The 23077-nt window shown below is 43.1% G+C and overlaps 1 protein-coding gene across 1 annotated transcript in view; it reads left to right on the top strand.

The window, feature by feature from the left end:
- Positions 1–23077, top strand: part of LOC123760408 (nucleoredoxin) — a 562715-nt gene that overhangs the window by 22850 nt on the left and 516788 nt on the right. Inside the window, exon 3 of the mRNA XM_045746085.2 lies at positions 10997–11162. Coding sequence (XP_045602041.1) covers positions 10997–11162 — 166 coding nt within the window. The remainder of the gene's footprint in view (positions 1–10996; positions 11163–23077) is intronic.

Genomic DNA, 23077 nt, shown 5'->3' with positions numbered 1-23077 from the left:
TGAAGAGAGGTTCAAATGTAGTGTCCAGCATTGAGACCCATAGTCTCCCAGAGCACCTTTGCTGTCTCCCGAACACATCATTTTTTGCTTATAGGTTCTGTCTAAAGCCTTCCACGGTAATTCAAAGTGATGTTGGATTCCAGTTTGATACAGTGAAGCTTGTGATATTTGATGGAAGCTTGGAGGCTTCAGTCTGCCCAATTTAAGGTGGCAAACAATAACATTATAGTAGGAAATCAACCATGACATAACCAACAGTGGACCAGAGAACTATTGAGAGTCCGTGACAGATTTTCACTCAGTCAGCAGATAACAGAAAATACTCTTGACCTCATCTTCACAAACACCAGAAATAATCAGGGACATTATAATCTCAGATACTACACACTCAGATCACAAGCTCAATAAAGTTGAAACTAACATCAGTAATAGTTATAGTAATAAACTCGTAATAGGTCTAAAAGAATTAATTAGCGAGATTGGTCATTCAATTCAATTTTAACAATTAGAGGATTAACTAAGGGACAAATATGTAACTTGCAAACATCCTGTGGGAAACTGTCTTAAGTAATAAAACTCCTACGTAAGGAATATAAGCGTATAAAGTCTGCTTGAAGCAAGTGCCTCTGCGGAAGGTCAGAAAGAGGACCACTCTAGAAAAAGACCGCAGACGACTCTACAAAAGAAAGAAAAACTGAAATGATTAAGCAGACACGACTATCATAACAAAGAAATAGAAGCAGTCGTCTTAGTAAGGTCGACGTTCGTAAATTGTTTGATGAATCGCGGCGAAACCGCCAAGACCGAGATTATGTTTCCTAAGTAGTTGCATAACTGCTTGATGAATTCTGCCCCTGGAGACCAGTTGTTTAATGGGACCCCAGGTCCAGATGCCTGGTTCCTTGCTGCGTCTTGCGGCGCGAGTGACATGTTTTTATTGTTTGTGTTTGTAGAGGAGTGCGGTTATGATGTGTACTCACCTACATGTGTTTGCAGGATCGAGCTAAGCCTCTAGAACGTTCTTAGATTGATGCGATGATTCATTTCTCTCGCTTTTATCATATTTACATTAAAACTTTGATTCGAATTGGCTTCAGTGACTTGTACGTCTAACCTATTCCACTTATTGATAACTTTAACACTGAAAAAAGTTCTTTTTGATGTTTCTGTGACTTATTTGTGTCTAGTTTCCATCTATGGCGCCTTGTTGTGCTGTTCTTACTTTTGAACAGTGCTGCTTTGTCCATTTTGTCAATTTCTTCTTATATGTTGTTATCATGATACCCCCCTACTTTCTTTTCCTCCAGTGTGGTACGGTGCAATTATCTCAGTCTTTACCTATAGTTTAATCCCTTCAGCTCAGGAACGAGTCTCGTTGCATATCTTTGTACCTTTTTTAGTTTCATGTCGGGGAACCATCCAGGAGAGGAGTATTCAAGAGTGAGGTTTCATCTTCGCTTTCCAGGCCCGGGGCCTGGAAAGCCCCGTTGTCCAAGGTTCTGAAGGATGCACGGACGATGGCCAGTATGCCATATGCAGTTCTTTGGAGTAGTTATTCTGCTAATATGGGCTTCTAGCATCAGATTTGAGGTTATGTCCACTCCCAGGTTTTTGTCCTTTTCTGATTGAAGAATCTGTCTTCCCTTCATCCAATGCCGCTGCAATGGTCTTTGCAGTCCTGTTCCAATTCTCATAACTTTGCATTTGGTTGATTGGGATAAATTCTAGCAGATTTTTCAGACAACTTCTGGAGTGTGTTCAAATTGGTTTGCCATACATCACAATCTAGTGTCCTGACTCTTCATTAGTTTTGCATCATCTGCAAACATTGATATGAAGGAGTCAGTCTCCTCCGTCAGGTCATTGACGTATATTAGAAACAGGAAGGGTCCTAGAACCGACCCTTGTGGTAATCCACTCGTAACCTCTCTCTACTCTGATGTTTCTGCCCTCAATGTAACTCTCTTGCTTCCTTCCTGAGAGATTCTCTTTGACCCACCATAGGACTCTTAACAGATACACCAACCTACTTCTCTAGTTTGAGTACGAGTCTTATATGCGGGACTGTGTCGAATGCCTTCTGACATTCGAGGAATATGCAGTCTGCCCATCCCTCTCTCCTCTCTTGTTTGATTTCTGTCATCATGTTGGAAAACTCCAACAAGTTTGTGTTTACTAGTTGTGTTTTTACGGGGGTTGAGCTCTGCTCTTTCGGCCCGCCTCTCAACTGTCAATCAACTGTTTACTAACTACTATTTATTTATTTATTTTTTTTTCCCACACCACACCCCAGGAAGCAGCCCGTGACAGCTGACTAACTCCCAGGTACCTATTTACTGCTAGGTAACAGGGGCATTCAGGGTGAGAGAAACTTTGCCCATTTGTTTCTGCCTCGTGCGGGAATCGAACCCGCGCCACAGAATTACGAATCCTGCGCGCTATCCACCAGGCTACGAGGCCCCACGCGAGTGTGTGTGTGTGTGTGTGTATACTTACCCAGCAATAAATCCTACTCTTGATTTTCTTTACTATACGTCCTATCTGATTTACACTTCTAATTCAGTCCACATGCTCGTAGTCCTCATACTATCCAAGTGAAGCTGGCGCGGGGGCACAGCCGAGTCATCACGAGGAAGGGCAGGCAGCTGGCAAGGAATGTGACGCAAGAGAACCAGTAGATGGTGGCCAGCCAGGACCACTTGTCACCCAGGACACGTCACTCGCTGCCCATACCTCACGGAGGAGATGGTGGTCGCCTGAAGGCACTGACTGCCCCCTTGAGTGCATCTAGCTAACCTGGGTACCCCTGCCGACCCTTTTCCTCGGGAGATTAAACAGCCTGTGGTCCTTCACTCATCCGGTCGAGCCTCTGCTACAGCCACTAGTGAGATTGGACGGAAGTCGAGGGGAAAGCTGTCAGTGAGCGCGGGACTGTATCTACAGAGATACAAAGTCAAGAGGAGTTTGTACGTATCTAATTGTGCTTGTGGGCGGTGAGCTTCGTCTGGCTGGTCCCGCCTCTCAACCGTCGACCAACTGGTGTTCACGTCTCTTGACTCGTGCAAAGCGGGTAATAGGCTCACGCCAGATGGGAAATGTTGGCCTCATTTCAAACTGATTATTAATTATTTTTGTAATTAGTGATAAATATATATGATTTATGTACAGGTGTATACATGTACATACATAAAACATGTTCACACCTATACATAAATAGACATGCAAGTAACACAACAGAATAAAAGAACTATAACGATAACGATTTATAAAATGGTAATTACAAACAATTTTACACAAGCAGGCCCCCCCCCCCTCAAAATCATAAGCCAATGCCAAATAGCCTCCCCCCTAGCCACCCCACCCCTCTGTCCAGGCCTCCCTGAACCTATTGGGCTCTTATCATATCTACGTTTGAAACTGTGTATGGAGTCTGCCTCCACCACATCACTGCCTAATGCATTCCACTTGTTAACTACTCTGAAACTTAAACAATTATTTTTAATGTGTGTGGTTCATTTGGGTACTCAGTGTCTACCTTCTTTCTTGCGAATACCACTGAAGCTAGATAGTCTGCCTTTATCTATCATATCAAATCCCCTGAGAATTTTATATGTGATAATCTTGTCTCCCATAACTCTACTGTCTCCAGTGACACGAGGTTCAATTCGTGAAGCCTTTCTTTATAACTCATACCTTGTAGTTCTGGGTCTAGTCTGATGGCATACCTTTAAACTTTCTCCAACTGTCTTGTGCTTGACTAGATGTGGACTCCATGCTGTGGCTGTATATTCCAGGAATGATCAGCTGATGTGTGTGATATAAAATGTTATGAATGATTCATTACATGATGAACCTTGTGGGCTTCAGGAGACGGGTTCGGCGTGACATCAACTACTAGATTCTTCCCTCTGTCCGTTTAATGGAGGATTTCATCTCCCATTTGTACATTATGTCTGGTCTTCTGCTCCTTCCACCTAGCTTTATTACTTTCTTGAGTTAAACTCTAGTAGCCATTTGTTGAACCATTCTTTCAGTTTGTCCAAGTCATCTTGTAACCTCTTGGAGTCTTCCTCTGTCTTAATCCTCCTCATATTTTTCCATCATCAGTAAACATTAAGAATGAGTCTGTTCCCTCTGGAAGATCATTTGCATTTATGAGAAATAGGATAGGTCCAAGAACTGAATCCTGTAGAACTTTGCTAGTGACACGTTGCCATTCTGAGGTTTCACCCCTTACAGTAACATTCTGTCTCCTGTTATTAGGTATTCCAAGTATTATCCACAGGAGCTCCTTCCATGTTACTCCTACATGCTTCTCCAACTTATGCACTGGTCTTATGAGGCACTATGTCAAATGCTTCTAATAGTCCAGAAAATATGGTCTGCCCATCCCTCTCTTTGTTTTATTTTGGTCGCCTCGTCATAGAATTGTATTAAACCTGTGAGGCAAGACTTACTATCCCTGAACCTGTGCTGGTGATGTGTTACAAAGTTCCTTCTCTCAGATGTTCTACTACTTTTTCCCTCACAATCTACACCATTATTTTGCATCGTATGCAAGTGAGGGGGAACTGGCCTGTAGTTTAGTGCCTTCTGTCTTCCTCTGCATATCGGGACTGCATTAGCTGTCTTCCAATTTTCTGGTAGTTCTCCTGTTTCCAGTTATAGAACATGGAGAGTAGTGGCAAGCATTGTGCTTCTGATTCCTCTGTTAGTATCCATGGGGCAGACTTTGATGGCCGCATTTCCAGAAAAGGCTGACAGTGTGCAGTCATTTGAGAGGCACACCAGAGCAAATTTAGAATGGCGGACAAGCGGAGCCAACCTTAAGACTCGCAGGAGCAGCTGAGAGAAAGGTCCACGTTCCACGCCTGACACAGTTATCTTGGATTTTGGGCAGGTTCTACAGAACTACATGATGTGGAGAAGAGACACAAACAAAGGAACAACGCAGGAAACTACGTATCCAGATGAGCCATATGGCCGCAAAAGATCTTAACTGTTGGCAGTTAACTGAGGTTAATAAGTGCAATAAACTAAGGAATGGAGTAGAGGGATACTTCATGGGTCCAAGAGCTATTAGCTCTTGGACCCCGCCTTTTTAACAAACTTTTTTTCCTCTTATATCTACTACACACACACACACACACACACACACACACACACAGACACACACACACACACACACACACACACACACACACACACACACACACACACACACAAAGCCAAAGCTCAACCCCCGCAAGCACAATTAGGTGAGTACACACACACATCCCCAGGTAGCAGCCCGTAACAGTTGTCTAAACTCCCAGTTACCTATTTACTGCTAGATGAACGGTAGCATCAGGGTGAAAGAAACTCTGCCTATTTGTTCCGCCATCGCCGGGGGATCGATCCTCGGACTCTAGGACTACGAATCCCGAGCGCTAACCACTCAGCCGTCAGGCCTCCAAATGTATATGTGTGTGTGTGTGTGCTTGCGGGGGGTTGAGCTCTGGTTCTTTGGTCCCGCCTCTCAACCGTCAATCAACGGTTGCGTGTGTGTGTGTGTGTGTGTACTCACCTATTTGTGCTTGCGGGGGTTGAGCTTTGGCTCTTTGGTCCCGCCTCTCAACTGTCAATCAACTGGTGTACAGATTCCTGAGCCTTCTGGGCTCTTATCATATCTACATTTGAAACTGTGTATGGAGTCAGCCTCCACCACATCACTGCCTAATGCATTCCATCCGTTAACTACTCTGACACTGAAAAAGTTCCTTCTAACGTCTCTGTGGCTCATGTGGGTACTCAGTTTCCACCTGTGTCCCCTTATTCGCGTCCCACCAGTGTTGAATAGTTTATCCTTGTTTACCCGGTCGATTCCTCTGAGGATTTTGTAGGTTGTGATCATGTCTCCTCTTACTCTTCTGTCTTCCAGTGTCGTAAGGTGCATTTCCCGCAGCCTTTCCTCGTAACTCATGCCTCTTAGTTCTGGGACTAATCTAGTGTCATACCTTTGGACTTTTTCCCAGCTTCGTCTTGTGCTTGACAAGATACGGGCTCCATGCTGGGGCCGCATACTCCAGGATTGGTCTTACATATGTGGTGTACAAGATTCTGAATGATTCCTTACACAGGTTCCTGAACGCCGTTCTGATGTTAGCTAGCCTCGCATATGCCGCAGACGTTATTCTCTTTATGTGGGCTTCAGGAGACAGGTTTGGTGTGATATCAACTCCTAGATCTTTCTCTCTGTTCGTTTCATTAAGTACTTCATCTCCTATTCTGTATCCTGTGTCTGGCCTCCTGTTTCCACTGCCTAGTTTCATTACTTTGCATTTACTCTGTGTGTGTGTGTGTGTGTGTGTGTGTGTGTGTGTGTGTGTGTGTGTGTGTGTGTGTGTGTGTGTGTGTGAGCGAGTGAGCGTGCTAATGATACATACCGTCTTTGAAAATAATTACCCTCATTATATAAGGCAAATACACACACTCTGACACCGTCAGATTCGGTGCAGGAAAAACTTTGTAATAACGAGGTGGAAGGTGACCATGCAAATCTTCACATTAATGAACTGGAAATATTAAAATGCAAAGAAAATTCTTCACACCAACAAATTTAAAAGATCGAAAAGATTTTTTGTTTCTGGTTCAATGGGTTGGATTGGTTGGGTGGAACTTGATCTAACAGCAATTTCTTCACATTATCAACATTAAAATACGAGGTCTGTGGTTCGTTATAGTGAGACTGGGATTCATCAGTGATCAGTAATTCCATTAAGAACATTTCTTTGTCAGGGTAAAGACGCAAGTCGGGTTCTTTGAGATTCATTTCGAGGACTTTTAAGGCGCCGGTTAATTGCTTGATATCATCCCGTTCTCAGACCAAGTCCATTCCATCCAGCGGTCGACCCGAAAGACGCATTCATCAATTTTAATATGCTGTTCATTCAAAACAGGAATTTTCTCAAATATAAATAAATTTTATTATATTATAAGCATGCTGTACATATTGATTAGGTTAGGTTAGGTGTTTAGGTTCTGTTGGCGATTATTTGTAGTACGTGGGTGAAGCATTTATATAATAGCGTTGTGGTTCCAATAAGTCATCAACGAAGCACTTGTTCCGGAAGTGTTCGGACGTCATCTGTTAATTGTGAGTCGTGTGTATAAACTGCTTTTCCTTCATAAACAGGGGGTTTGGTGGCTGGATTAACGAGCTTGGAACTTTGCATGCGAGGACGGGCAGGTTTATGAATGAAAAGCGGTCTACACACGACTCACAACTGATGACGTCCGAACACTTCCGGAACAAGTGCTTCGCTCACGTCCTCTGTTCGAACCACAATTCTATAACTGCTTCACCAACGTATTTCAAATACAAATAATTATCAACAGAACCTAAACACTTAACCTAACCTACGCCTAACTATACATAGGGTTTTTATGTAATATTAATTTATATATGAGAACAAACCACTTTTTAATACACAGTTTGTTAAGATTGGTGACTGCGTCTTGGGAGGCCGGCCGCTGCTGTCTTTCCTCTTGGGAGGCTGGCCGCTGCTGTCTTTCCAGCTTTCCAGGCTTCCCCCCCCCCTCGCCCTACCTCCCTCGCCCTCCCTATCATTGTCTTACTCTTCGTTTAACCTCTGCGTCCTCACTTCTTCCTCCCGCAGCTGCTGCTGACACCCGTCTTGCTTCTTCTCCCCTTTATTTATGTGTACACATGCGCAAATATACTCAAAATTGGCGCGTAAATTGTTAGCATTTATATATAATATGGTGATAATTAAACCTAATACAGCATTTCCAGGCCGTTCACCGCATTTTCTCCAGCCTTTCTAAACCTAGAAACCTAAGCCTTACTAAGGCTCTTTCCACTTGTTCACCCATTTTAATTGTTACCAGTTCTTAGTTTGTTTTCAACCTCCTTGATTTTCTAACTATTCCAAAGTTCCTCACAGTATTCCAGACCATTTGTAATTTGTTCAGCCTTTTCCAAACTGTCTTTCAGGTCTTCCTTTCCTCTACACACATTTGTTCTGAAATGCTTTTCTTAAACACCTTCCAGTTTTTCCTTAACCAAAATTCTGGTGTTGGTGGCAGTGGTCCCCGGGGCGTCTCCCTCAACTCTCACCGGCACTCCTCTCTGGAAAAAAATTTCCAGCCGCTCTGTCCCAGATCATCCTCTCTTCTCTTATATCCCCGTCTTTCTCTTTCCTTAATTATTTTCTTTTTCCTCTTCCACCATCCGCCCCTCCTTGTCTATCGTCACCCCCACCTGCCCCTCCAAACATGCAGCATTTCCACAAACACGATAACAACATTTTCATTTGCCAAAATTCCGGCTATAAGAACGCGCAAATCAAACAAATCCCACTTTATAGCTGGTCTCCTTAATGAGGCAAATTCTGTATGTGAACCCTAACTGAAACTCACACGAACGATTACTATGGTAGTGAAATATGGATACCGGAGCACAATCTTTTCAGATATGACATGAGACACAGGCTACAGGGCGGGGTCTGCCTCTACAGCAAAGACAAACTCATCTGTACTGAGCTGCTAAACACCACAAATGATAAGGTGGAAGTGCTGATAATCAAATAGGGATCCTTAGTGTGGTTATTGTCCTTGTATATATGTAACCAGAGGCTAATCCTCGCCAGTTTAAAGACCATTTAATGAAAATAGAACACTATATAAAACATCACAAATCTAGCCTCAAAAATCATCTTGCTTGGAGACTTCAACCTACGGCGCCTGAAATGGAAGAACGTATCAGACAGTTATATCTGAGAGAATAACGGGAAGCAGCCTAACAGAACAGTCACACACCAATGATCTACTACGGATGCGCGAAAGATTTGTCCTAAACCAGCAAATAGTAGCCTAAACTAAGCAAGTAGTAGCCTAAACTAAGCAAGTAGTAGCCTAAACTAAGCAAGTAGTAGCCTAAACTAAGCAAGTAGTAGCCTAAACTAAGCAAGTAGTAGCCTAAACTAAGCAAATAGTAGCCTAAACTAAGCAAGTAGTAGCCTAAACTAAGCAAGTAGTAGCCTAAACTAAGCAAATAGTAGCCTAAACTAAGCAAGTAGTAGCCTAAACTAAGCAAATAGTAGCCTAAACTAAGCAAGTAGTAGCCTAAACTAAGCAAGTAGTAGCCTAAACTAAGCAAGTAGTAGCCTAAACTAAGCAAGTAGTAGCCTAAACTAAGCAAGTAGTAGCCTAAACTAAGCAAGTAGTAGCCTAAACTAAGCAAATAGCCTGATCTAGAAAAGATAACGCACACTAGACCTTATTTTCACCAATAACGATGAATTGATCAGGAACATAATGATTACAAATACCTGTTACTCAGATCACACCTTAATTGAAGTTCAAACAGGCATAGGCAATAAACCTGCGTAGCTAGTGCTAAATTCTAGAGGAGAATTCAGTCAATTTCATTCTAATAATACAGATTCTAATTTTAATATTACTAATTACTAATTTAGAACTTTAATAATAATAATAATAATATTTAGATTAATAATTGTAATTAGGTTAATCTATCAATAATTTGAATTAGGTTAATAGATTAGTAGTTTTAATTAATTACATTATTAAATTAATCAATATAATTAGTATTAATATATTAATTATTCAATATTGATAATTATATTAATTTAATAATAAGCAGATTAATAAACAGATTCGTATTTGGCTGAATTAAATTCTAGGAACCATTTTTCAGACCAGTTCTGGAGTGTGTCCGAGTCCGTTTCCAGTGCATCACAATTTATAATTTATATGTCTTGACTCTTCTCAATAGTTTTGTGTATTCACCTAGTTGTATTCACCTAGTTGTGTTTGCGGGGGTTGAGCTTTGCTCTTTCGGCCCGCCTCTCAACTGTCAATCAACTGTTTACTAACTACTTTTTTTTTCCCCACACCACACACACACACACACACACACACACACACACACACACACACACACACACACACACACACACACACACACACACACACACACACACGCGCGGGACCAAAGAGCCAAAGCTCAACCCCCGCAAGCACAAATAGGTGAGTACACACACACACACACACACACACACACACACACACACACACACACACCAGGAAGCAGCCCGTGACAGCTGACTAACTCCCAGGTACCTGTTTACTGCTAGGTAACAGGGGCATTCAGATTCAGGGTGAAAGAAACTTTGTCCATTTGTTTCTGCCTCGTGCGGGAATCGAACCCGCGCCACAGAATTACGAGACCTGTGCACTATCAACCAGGCTACGAGGCCCCCCTTCCCGTGTGTGTGTGTGTGTGTACTCACCTAATTGTGCTTGCGGGGATTGAGCTCTGGCTCTTTGGTCCTGCCTCTCAACCGTCAATCAACAGGTGGACAGGTTCCTGAGCCTATTGGGCTCTATCATATTTACACTTGAAACTGTGTATGCAGTCAGCCTCCACGACATCACTTCCTAATGCATTCCTACTAATGTGTGTGTGTGTGTGTGTGTGTGTGTGTGTGTGTGTGTGTGTGTGTGTGTGTGTGTTAATATTGGAAATTTTGATGCAAGATTTCTTTCTTGCTGCAAGTTGATAACTAACCTGCGGGAGATTTGGTGGTCTGAAAGATTATTAGGGAAGAAGATGGCCGCATAATGTGTGGTCTCTATGCCATCATACTGTGCACTGTTTTCCTGGCGTGGCATCCATATTTCACCAATCTTGGACTGGCCAGTACAGCAACGGCCTCGCTTCTTGCAGGGTGGTGGTGTTCGATCCCCCAATGATCTAAAGTGTTTGGACATTTTTCCTTCCTTCCGTCCTCATATCCCTTCCAAGTGCTAGTCAAACTGGCCTAGTGCGTTCTACTGATAGTTAACTTAATTAACTCTACTGAAAATTAACATTATTTAATGTTCTATAACAGCCCCGAGTGAGTTCATCAGCGGGTTCCGGTAACAATCATATACACAATAGATAACATTCGTCTGCCTCCTCCTCCCACAGGGCATTCACACCTCAGCTGGTGGCGTTCTACAAGCACCTGAAGGAGAACACGAAGCACCAGCTGGAGGTTATCCTGGTGAGCAGCGACACAGAGGAGACCACCTTCCAGGACTACTTCAGCGACATGCCCTGGCTGGCCCTCCCCTTCACCGAGACCAAACGAAAGGTAAGTCCTTCACTCCTAGTTTTTCCCCTCGCTTACTGCCCGTGTTGGGGAGATGGTGACAGTTATCCCTCACTGTGAGTGTTGGGAAGATGGTGACAGTTATCCCTCACTGTGAGTGTTGGGGAGATGGTGACAGTTATCCCTCACTGTGAGTGTTGGGGAGATGGTGACAGTTATCCCTCACTGTGAGTGTTGGGGAGATGGTGGCAGTTATCCCTCACTGTGAGTGTTGGGGAGATGGTGACAGTTATCCCTCACTGTGAGTGTTGGGGAGATGGTGACAGTTATCCCTCACTGTGAGTGTTGGGGAGATGGTGGCAGTTATCCCCCCCAACCCTGTGAGCTTGGCTCGGCTTCGGGCCGGGCTCGGGGAGTAGAACTCCCAGAACCCCATCAAGCAGTGTTGGGGTGTCATGGGGCTGTCAAACTTGTTGTGGTATACTCACTGTAAACCCACCACTATACTGTGCTCCAGGGCTGCCGCATTTATTTTAAAAATAAAATCTAGCAAGCCCTCTAGGTGGGGTGGGTCAAGGCCCGGCCCGCAAGGAAAGTGTTCGGGGGCCACATTTACACAAATGTACCTGCTTCAGGGTATGATAGACTCCTCCACACTGGACACAAGGAATAACTAGTATGTGTACTTTATGGTTTATTAATCACAGAACTCTTTCCCATGACAAAACTCCTGGCACTGCTTGTTCTTATTTACTCTATGGCCAGACTCTTCCTGGGACAGGGATAAAGGCTCACACACCAAACACTCTTGCCAGGCCAAAAAAATCTTTGAAGAAGCAGACGAGGAGTCACAGTAACGTGGCTGAAATATGTTGACCAAACCACACACTAGAAAGGGAAGGGACGACGACGTTTCGGCCCGTCCACAATCGACTTGAGAATGGTCCAGGACGGACCGAAACGTCGTCGTCCCTTCACTTTCTAGTGTGTGGTTTGGTCAACACCTCTGAAGAAGGTACAGTCGGAATATCCTCCAACAGACATAACAATATCCTCTCTAAACTCAGTGCTACAAACACAATAACAGTGGAGCAAGATTAGAGTTGCATACTGTAAGATTAGTTATTAAAGTAGATCTGTGGCCAATACTTAAACAGAGTTCCTTAGGACTTATGAGACAAACTCCCAGGAGTCAACAAAACACGACCGCTCGCCCTCCATTTCAATTACCAATTGAATCCACGTTCCCTCAGTGCCTCCGAGTAGCCCAAATGATCATACAGTAACAGTCTACGCTGACTCATTTGACCACCAATTTCTTACATTGTCACACTATATAATGTACCCTTCTGGCGGTTTATTTATTCACTAATTTACACATTATCTTTTCTTAAAACTCACCAGAAGCTTACGTGGTAATAATCATTTATACGTCTGGCAGCAATACAGGCTCAACTGCCTCCAGAATCAATGTATTCACTTTATCTGTTTGCAACATTATCATATTTCATTATCCACCCTGGTCATAATAGGGGGATTGTGACCGTTTTCTCTCGTCTACTGCAAGTGTTGGGGGAGTGTATCAGTTGTCCCACACTTACTGGGAGTGTATTGGGCTGGCCACTATTCTGTACACAACTAATGATAAGGATGCAGAACATTTTATTTGTAGTTCTGAGTATAAGTGTTGATGGTGACCCTAAGGGTACAGGAGACGGTGCTGACGCCAATCAATTATTTTGCAGGACAATTTTCGCGAAACATTTTGCCTTCATGCTTTGCTGAAATTCGAGATATGCTTCTTATTTACTTACGTACATATAATAAGAAATTATTAGCATTTCTTCAATAGTTTTCTTTATACTCATCGAAATTTTAACATTTCAATTTTATTTGTTATTGTTTTAATTCTTTGGGTAAGGTTGGTTGTAGTCAATATATGGTGGGCGGTCGACATCATTTTCTCTTGCCCACTTGCTGGAGAAACTGCTGACCTAGAAAACGTGCAGAGGTCTTTTACTGCTAGAATCCGCTCAAAACATCCAAATTATTGGGACCACTTAAATTTTTGTATATCTCTAGTCCCTAGAGTGCAGGCGGGAGAGATACATAATAATTTACACTTGAAAAATGCTAGAAGGACTGGTTCCAAATCTGCACACAGAAATAACACCACTTGAGTCCAGGAGGCAAAGCAGGATGTGCAAAATAGCCCCGTTGTAAAGCAGAGCTGCAATAGGGTACGCTGAAAAAGATAATTTTATCTTTTAAAAGCCGAAGACTTCAACACTCCCTCCACACACACGGGACATAACTAGCCGGCCTCTCACTGTGTTCAAAAGAGAACTTGATGAACACCTTCAAAGGATACCTGAACAACCAGGCTTTGATTCATGCGTCAGGCTGCGGGCAGCCGCTTCGAACAGCCTGGTTGACCAGACCACCAATCAGGAGACTTGGCCAGAGACCCTGCCGCGGAGACGTTGATCCTCGGGTTCTTGGAAATGTAAAGGCTTAAAGGATCCAACAGCCTGTTGGATCAAGTTATTACAAGTCCAGGCCAGGCTCGGGGAGTAGACTAACTCCCGGAACCCTCTCCAGGTAAACTCCATCACATTATTGTGATATCTTTGTAGATAAGTTAACTATCTTAACAGCTTTGATAAATTTGGCAGAAAGTTTGATTAACGATGCGATTGTGATAACAAATAAGATAACGGTTGACTCGCCTACTCAAAGCACTGTCTAATAGCCTTCTCAACGAGGCACTTGACTCTTAGGCGCTCTCTAAATGGCGTATGAATTAAACATCAATAATAGTTGTCACAATACATCGTCTGAGAGTTTACTGTAACTCTTAACTCTGGTCAGTATTATTGTTCACTTGGTTACAAACAGTTGTCTGTGACGGAATGATTCCAGCCGTACATGGGCCTCAACACCCAACCTTTTGAGATACTTCCGCTCTTTAACAAATCAAAACAGTCCCCATTAACCCAACCCACACATGTGAAGTGAAATGGAAGTGAACAAGTTTTGGTCCGTCCTGTACCCTTATCAAGGCGCACCTGGATAATAATGTGTATATTGATATGCAGGCGATGAGTCACAATAACGTGGCTGAAGTATGTTGGCCAGACCACACACTAGAAGTTGAAGGGACGACGACGTTTCGGTCCGTCCTGGACCATTCTCAAGTCAATGTGTATATTATTCATGTGTGTGTGTATATATCTTTATATTAGAAGTGATATCAGTAGCAAGACGCTAAATAACCACTAGACTCATAATAATCGAACCACAAGCGAGGACATTGTAGTGTACTATAAGGATATATTTATCCCCCTGCCTGTCTGACGTATGGAAAGGCAATAAGGGATGCAATTGACAGGAATGTAATCCTTGCAGAGAAAACACTCAGGTTGGTCTAGTCATTGACAATAACAACCCTTGTACAGCTTTCTTGATTATGAAGAACAACACTCCCCCCCCCCCCCTGGGACAAGGTGAAGTGTACTAAGGTAATATATGAGTATCAGTACAACTGTGAAGACTGTGCGCTCTGCCACCATCAGCTACAATGTACACGCTGCTCAGCCCATCCTCTTGACTTGCCACAGCGGACAAAATACAGGGTATTAAAACGTTCAAGCCCTAGCCACCCACCTAACCTAACCGACCTGCACATAGAAAACATGGATGTTTGAGACGCTACTGTTCATAGTACGCAGTATTTTATCCGATGGGGACCATTGTGTACAAAAATGGGGTGTATTATATGAGAGGATGAGTTGCATTGTTAACACTAAGTAGGAATTTCACATTTCAATTTCAGAAAAAAGAAATCAAACCACCACTCACTAACCCGCAACACCTTCTTGAATCATGAGCACATGGTAAACAGTACGACAGACACCACACACACTACTGACTGTAGGAGGCAGTGAACACTTGAGGCCATCACAGACGACGAGTCACAATAACGGGGCTGAAGACTTGATGCTGGTCCAGGACGGACCCAAACGTCTTCGTCTCTCCATCTTCTGGTGTTTGGTCGTCTTGAAGCCATTGTTATTCGTCAGCCCTATTGATTAACACTCGTATCAAATGAATTTGACATCGAACATTGAGCTGTTTGATTGAACTTAGAACCATTGGGAAGGTTCCATGGCATTAGATAGTGATCACCCGCTTCATCTTACCCTAGAATTCGTTACTCACTGATTAATAACGAAGATTATGATTTTGATGATTAAGGACTATTCATCCCCAATAACAGGAGTGATGGGGTAAGATGAACCCACGCTTATATGTTATACCAGGCATATCATTTTAGTACAGTATACTCGTGTCCTCTCTACCTTGTATATTTTCCTGAGGATGTAACGTTCATGACATATTATAATAAAATAATATTGAAGAAGTGATGAAAACTGTGACCAAGATATAAAGACTAAACCACGTCACCACTTGCTAATGGTCCAGGACGGACCCAAACGTCGTCAAGGTGTGAAGGATAGATGAAATTGTTTATGTAATAATCTAAGATGAGGTCTGATAAAGACCTTTTGTGCCCTCTGTAATGTTTTTGCGCTACCGCTCACAGGATGAGTATGGGGTGCACAATAAACTAGCCGCCGCCGGCGGCAACAATCAAAGTCGTCGTCTCCTCATCTTCTGGTGTGTGGTGCAGTCTTCACGTCTTAAGCCACGTTATTGTGACTTAAGATATGTTAATAACGTTATTGTTATCGTCTGTAACCAAGATAATTATATTTACTGAGAGAGGAGAATTCGGTGTACACACGAGTACTAATGTACAACAGTGTTCGTTGGCTCAGTGGAGGTTCTGGCCTTAAAAGTTTTGTTGAATGTTTGGATGAAAATCATTAGTTTTTCACGAATGAAAAATTTTCTTGTCAAGACTTATCTGATATTGATTGGATTTGTAGAATTATATTTTTCACAGTTTCTCCTCATATTTACATGACTTGAGCTCCGAATTACAGATTCTGGCAAAACACTATGTTTTGCCATCGTTCATTTGATGCATCAGGCTAGTGTGATTTCTGTGTGTAAAACACTTTATGTTATGTTTGATAACATTAAAACTTTTGAAATAAAGTAAATATTTTTAAATGTGTTGTCGACAATGGCATTTTTAAATATTTCTCTGACCTAACAAAATCAAATGGCAGGGGACAGATATTGGAATTCATGAGAAAATAGACATTCTTAGCCTTAAAATGCAGTTTTCGACCTACAGTAAATCAACATCTGAAAAATTTTCTTTAACATTTAATGAGTTCAAGTCATTAGAAGTAACTGTAAAATTCATAAAGTGTTCAGACAGTGTAACAGAAGACAAACTGAATTTGGAAATGTTGCAGTGGGATGGATAATTTTGAGATGCAATTGACTGATTTACAAAGCATTGCAATTTGAAGGCAAAAATTTGTCGATTCAAACGCTGAACTAGAAAATGGTGAAAGAGATCGGTTAGTGACTAGATTTAACACAAAAAATTAGGTTTAAAAACTCTAAAATTCCATTCCTGACACTTTTGACTGTCAGAAAATTCTCGCAACAGCATTATTAACAGCATTTTCATCGACATATGCCTGCGAGTCATTGTTTTCAGCGATAAGTTTTGTCAAGTCTGATTATAGGACTTGACTTAGCAATGAAACCAGAGCTGCATGCATGCCTGGATGACTCCCAAAATATCCAAATACTCGCTTCCCGCCAAACACACACCGAAACTACGACGTTGGTACAACGTTCGAACAAGTTTTAACACTTCCTAACCAGTTATAACACCCAATATAGCAAGTTGTAACAACGTTCTAATACGTCATAAACACGTTAAGCCAAGATGTAACAACTTTATTATAAGTTATAACTGAGTGAGGAGTTACATAATACAACTTTAGTATAATAGTTATTTATTTAGTATAATAGTTGTATAATACAACTTTATTATAAGTTGTAAGAAGCGGAAAATAGAGACAGTTAGGGTTTGTGTTTCCAGGGATTAATGTCACACCTCTACTGACCTGGGGCCAGATTCACGAAAGCACTTACGAACGTGTACATCTTTCCTCAATCTTTGACAGCTTTGGTTACATTTATTAAACAGTTTGCAAGCATGAAAACTTGCCAATCAACTGTTGGTATTGTTATAAACAGCCTCCTGGTGCTTCGGAGCTCATTAACTGTTTAATAATTGTAAACAAAGCCGCCAAAGATTGAGAAAAGATGGACAGGTTCGTAAGTGCTTTCGTGAATCTGGCCCCAGGTTGTTGCTGCCACACCAAAAGTTTCACTGAGAATAAAATAACCGCATTTTTTCATTCTTTTTATATATTTATGTTTTATAATATGATCCGAAGCTTATAATTTCACATCGACATTCCTTGTTGTTTACAAGCAAAATACTGTTTATAAATTAAATTTTGTTAATTTTTTAAAAGATTAATATTAATAATTTAATACTCTATGTTACACTTTTGTTAATAGTAAAACAATAAATAAAAAAAGAGAACTCATTTTTCGTTTAAAAAGAGCATTATTAATTATTGTTACTTATGAATTAATGTAATAGTTATTAGTAAAATACAATTCCTAAAGAAGAATATATATATATATATATATATATATATATATATATATATATATATATATATATATATCTGAAAACTCACACCCCAGAAGTGACTCGAACCCATACTCCCAGAAGCAACGCATCTGGTATGTACAAGACGCCTTAATCCACTTGACCATCACGACCGGACAAAATGAGGTTCAAATAGCCTCGGCTATCACCTCATTTTGTCCGGTCGTGATGGTCAAGTGGATTAAGGCGTCTTGTACATACCAGATGCGTTGCTTCTGGGAGTATGGGTTCGAGTCACTTCTGGGGTGTGAGTTTTCAGTTGCATATGTCCTGGGGACCATTCAGGCTTGTTCGCATATATATATATATATATATATATATATATATATATATATATATATATATATATATATATATATATATATATATAATATGCTAACTATCTCGTTAAATCTATAAATTATTTCGTCGTTGATGGTGACAGTATCGCTGGTGATGGTGACAGTATCGCTGGTGATGGTGACAGTATCGCTGGTGATGGTGACAGTATCGCTGGTGATGGTGACAGTATCGCTGATGATGGTGACAGTATCGCTGGTGATGGTGACAGTATCGCTGGTGATGGTGACAGTATCGCTGGTGATGGTGACAGTATCGCTGGTGATGGTGACAGTATCGCTGATGATGGTGACAGTATCGCTGGTGATGGTGACAGTATCGCTGGTGATGGTGACAGTATCGCTGGTGATGGTGACAGTATCGCTGGTGATGGTGACAGTATCGCTGATGATGGTGACAGTATCGCTGGTGATGGTGACAGTATCGCTGGTGATGGTGACAGTATCGCTGGTGATGGTGACAGTATCGCTGGTGATGGTGACAGTATCGCTGGTGATGGTGACAGTATCGCTGGTGATGGTGACAGTATCGCTGGTGATGGTGACAGTATCGCTGGTGATGGTGACAGTATCGCTGGTGATGGTGACAGTATCGCTGGTGATGGTGACAGTATCGCTGGTGATGGTGACAGTATCGCTGGTGATGGTGACAGTATCGCTGGTGATGGTGACAGTATCGCTGGTGATGGTGACAGTATCGCTGGTGATGGTGACAGTATCGCTGGTGATGGTGACAGTATCGCTGATGATGGTGACAGTATCGCTGGTGATGGTGACAGTATCGCTGGTGATGGTGACAGTATCGCTGGTGATGGTGACAGTATCGCTGGTGATGGTGACAGTATCGCTGGTGATGGTGACAGTATCGCTGGTGATGGTGACAGTATCGCTGGTGATGGTGACAGTATCGCTGGTGATGGTGACAGTATCGCTGGTGATGGTGACAGTATCGCTGGTGATGGTGACAGTATCGCTGGTGTTGGTGACAGTATCGCTGGTGATGGTGACAGTATCGCTGATGATGGTGACAGTATCGCTGGTGATGGTGACAGTATCGCTGGTGTTGGTGACAGTATCGCTGGTGATGGTGACAGTATCGCTGGTGATGGTGACAGTATCGCTGGTGATGGTGACAGTATCGCTGGTGATGGTGACAGTATCGCTGGTGATGGTGTGGTTGTGTATAGGAATGTTGGGAAATAGATGGTGTCATCATCCCTCTTTTTTAGGATCTTTTGAGACTAACAAAGAATTAAAATGAACTTGGAGGGATAATTTAGGGATAAAATTTTATTTGAATAATGTTTTATAGAAGACAACTACCCGGTAAATAGTCATAATTTATTTGTTTCCGTAATGTTTTCTATCGTTCTTGTAATATTTTGCAGTTTTCGGGGGAGGGGGAAGGTTATGTATTCAACTTTTTATATACATTTCCTTTGTACACTTTTTTACATTTCCTTTTTTATTATTATTAACATCTTTATTGACAAAATTAATTATAATTTTGCCTAATCTGAGGATTTCAATTAAGTCTTATTAAGTGAGGATAATGCTGGTATTCACGCAGGACAGAGGGTCTTTACACACAAAAATCACAATAGCGTGATGCATCAAATGAACAAATCCACAAGGGCCGTGACGAGGGTTCGAACCTACGTCCGAGAGGATCCCAGACGCTGCCTTAATCGACTGAGCTACGACATGGTTAAAAGAATTGCAACCGGTCGGTCAGGAAATCATCCTGACCTACCGCGGGTCCTGCAGTCTCTCCGAGACACAAAGCAGGTTCTTACACAATTCATCCATGCACAAACCGGGGTTTTACACGATTCCCCCGCGATAGGTCAGGATGATTTCCCGGTTGCAGTTCTTTTAACCATGTCGTAGCTCAGTCGATTAAGGCAGCGTCTGGGATTCTCTCAGACGTAGGTTCGAATCATCGTCACGGCCCTTGTGGATTCGTACATTTCCTTTTCTTTATTTTGCGTTCTTCACACTCTCTATAATTACACAATTGCGCTGTTTTGTGTGCAGATGTGAACATCTTCAGACTATCAATGCACAGTACACAGCTGTGACACTAGAGTGGTAATGAAGAGTTGTCCGGTACGGCATCAGCGAGGCGGCATAAAACAAATAGCGACTCGGGAAGCGCTCGTCACGACCAGACTGCATCTGGTGACTTGTATTATCTCCTGTCGTAATTGTTGAACCTTTTGCCTCATAATGTTGAAGTGTGGCGCCCATGTTGACTATTTTTCAGGGATATTCCTGCGCGGGCCCTAAGCCTCTTGCTGGCCCACTAAGTGTTGCTTGTTTCTGTTTTACTTGGGCGGAGTATGAGTATTTATGACTCGTAAGGTCGCTTCAGTAAGATTTTGTATGTTGAATTTCCACGCCATGTTGACGGGGTGGCGTGGTTGGTGTTCGTGTAGGGTAGCACCTGTGTTGTGTATAATTAAACCTTTTGTTGTATGGTTATGTTTTGAATTTTGATATTTAGATATGTTTCATTAAAGTGTCTTGCTTCCAGTACTGCAACTTGGCTGTTTTGTTGCAGTGTTTCACTATTTTGCATTGGTTGTTATTTTCTGCTTTGTGAAGTAGGTGGTGCACAATTCTTGATGTGTTTCTTGATGGCAAAGTAATTTTTCTTTTTAAGTTATAGTGTGACAACTATATTTAAATTCTCAGTAGAGTGAATTACAGTTATCATGCCGCAACATCCTTAATTAAGCAGAACAATTACCATTCATCTACACTACAGCATGGAGCATACATATATTAAGTCACATGTGTATGACCAATACATATATATTAATTTAATTAAGTAATTTCAAAACCCCATTACCACCAGGCAGGTAATGACAAACACTACACAAATATTATTACACTACAACGTGAAAGCTGCAGATCTCCTACTATTAATATGTTGAAGACAGGCAGCAAGAGACGGGTGTGCTACACAACACTGACGCCGCCCCACCAGTCCAGACACACCACCACCACACCTGCAACAACACATGTCACCATCATGAGGACAGGTGTTAGCGCGACAGAACACACCACATGTCACCTGGAGCAGCCTAGTTAGTCCCGTGCAGGTGACCGCTCCACGTGACTAGGCTGCTCCCACTACCAACGTGCGGTGCAAGACAATCATTGCACCGTCAGCCACAGACCTCGCTGACAACCGTTGCTGCTATAATGACCAACCACCATTGATTGGTTGCTGGTGTAGTGATGAGGTACCATTGTCTTCACAAGTTTACAGCGGCCATTCCCAGCGAAGTGGTGTGTGTGTGGTGGTGTAGACTGGTGTTAGCGAAGCTAACGCTGCCACACCACCACACCACCAGGGCGGGACACACCACCAGGGTGGGACGCACCACCACACCACCAGGGTGGGACACACCACCACACCACCAGGGTGGGACACACCACCACACCACCAGGGCGGGACACACCACCAGGGTGGGACACACCACCAGGGTGGGACACACCACCAGGGCGGGACACACCACCAGGGTGGGACACACCACCAGGGTGGGACACACCACCAGGGCGGGACACACCACCAGGGCGGGACACACCACCAGGGTGGGACACACCACCAGGGCGGGACACACCACCAGGGCGGGACACACCACCAGGGTGGGACACACCACCAGGGTGGGACACACCACCAGGGTGGGACACACCACCAGGGTGTAATGTTCCGTCATATAGTGACGGGAGGAACATCTTTATACAGCATATGTTTATGTTTACACCCAGATGTGTACCACTGCCGCTCCTCGCCCTGTGTCCTGGTGTTGCCTGTATCCTGGTGTTGCCTGTATGAGTGTGTTGTCTGTATCCTGGTGCTGCCTGTATGAGTGTGTTGTCTGTATCCTGGTGCTGCCTGTATGAGTGTGTTGCCTGTATCCTGGTGTTGCCTGTATGAGTGTGTTGTCTGTATCCTGGTGCTGCCTGTATGAGTGTGTTGTCTGTATCCTGGTGCTGCCTGTATGAGTGTGTTGCCTGTATCCTGGTGCTGCCTGTATGAGTGTGTTGTCTGTATCCTGGTGCTGCCTGTATGAGTGTGTTGTCTGTATCCTGGTGCTGCCTGTATGAGTGTGTTGCCTGTATCCTGGTGCTGCCTGTATGAGTGTGTTGCCTGTATCCTGGTGCTGCCTGTATCCTGGTGCTGCCTGTATGAGTGTGTTGCCTGTATCCTGGTGCTGCCTGTATCCTGGTGCTGCCTGTATGAGTGTGTTGCCTGTATCCTGGTGCTGCCTGTATGAGTGTGTTGCCTGTATGAGTTTGTTGCCTGTATCCTGGTGCTGCCTGTATGAGTGTGTTGCCTGAATCCTGGTGCTGCCTGTATGAGTGTGTTGCCTGTATCCTGGTGCTGCCTGTATGAGTGTGTTGTCTGTATCCTGGTGCTGCCTGCATGAGTGTGTTGTCTGTATCCTGGTGCTGCCTGTATGAGTGTGTTGTCTGTATCCTGGTACTACCTGTATGAGTGTGTTGTCTGTATCCTGGTGCTGCCTGTATGAGTGTGTTGCCTGTATCCTGGTGCTGCCTGTATGAGTGTGTTGTCTGTATCCTGGTGCTGCCTGTATGAGTGTGTTGCCTGTATACTGGTGCTGCCTGAATGAGTGTGTTGTCTGTATCCTGGTGCTGCCTGTATGTGTTGCCTGTATCCTGGTGTTGCCTGTATGAGTGTGTTGTCTGTATCCTGGTGCTGCCTGTATGAGTGTGTTGCCTGAATCCTGGTGCTGCCTGTATGAGTGTGTTGCCTGTATCCTGGTGCTGCCTGTATGAGTGTGTTGCCTGTATGAGTGTGTTGTCTGCATCCTGGTGCTGCCTGTATGAGTGTGTTGTCTGTATCCTGGTGCTGCCTGTATGAGTGTGTTGTCTGTATCCTGGTGCTGCCTGTATGAGTGTGTTGTCTG

The sequence above is a fragment of the Procambarus clarkii genome, chromosome 39, assembly GCF_040958095.1.
Source record: "Procambarus clarkii isolate CNS0578487 chromosome 39, FALCON_Pclarkii_2.0, whole genome shotgun sequence".
Lineage (NCBI taxonomy): Eukaryota > Metazoa > Arthropoda > Malacostraca > Decapoda > Cambaridae > Procambarus > Procambarus clarkii.
Note: the sequence above shows the minus strand (reverse complement) of the source record. Positions and strands in the feature narration are given on the sequence as shown.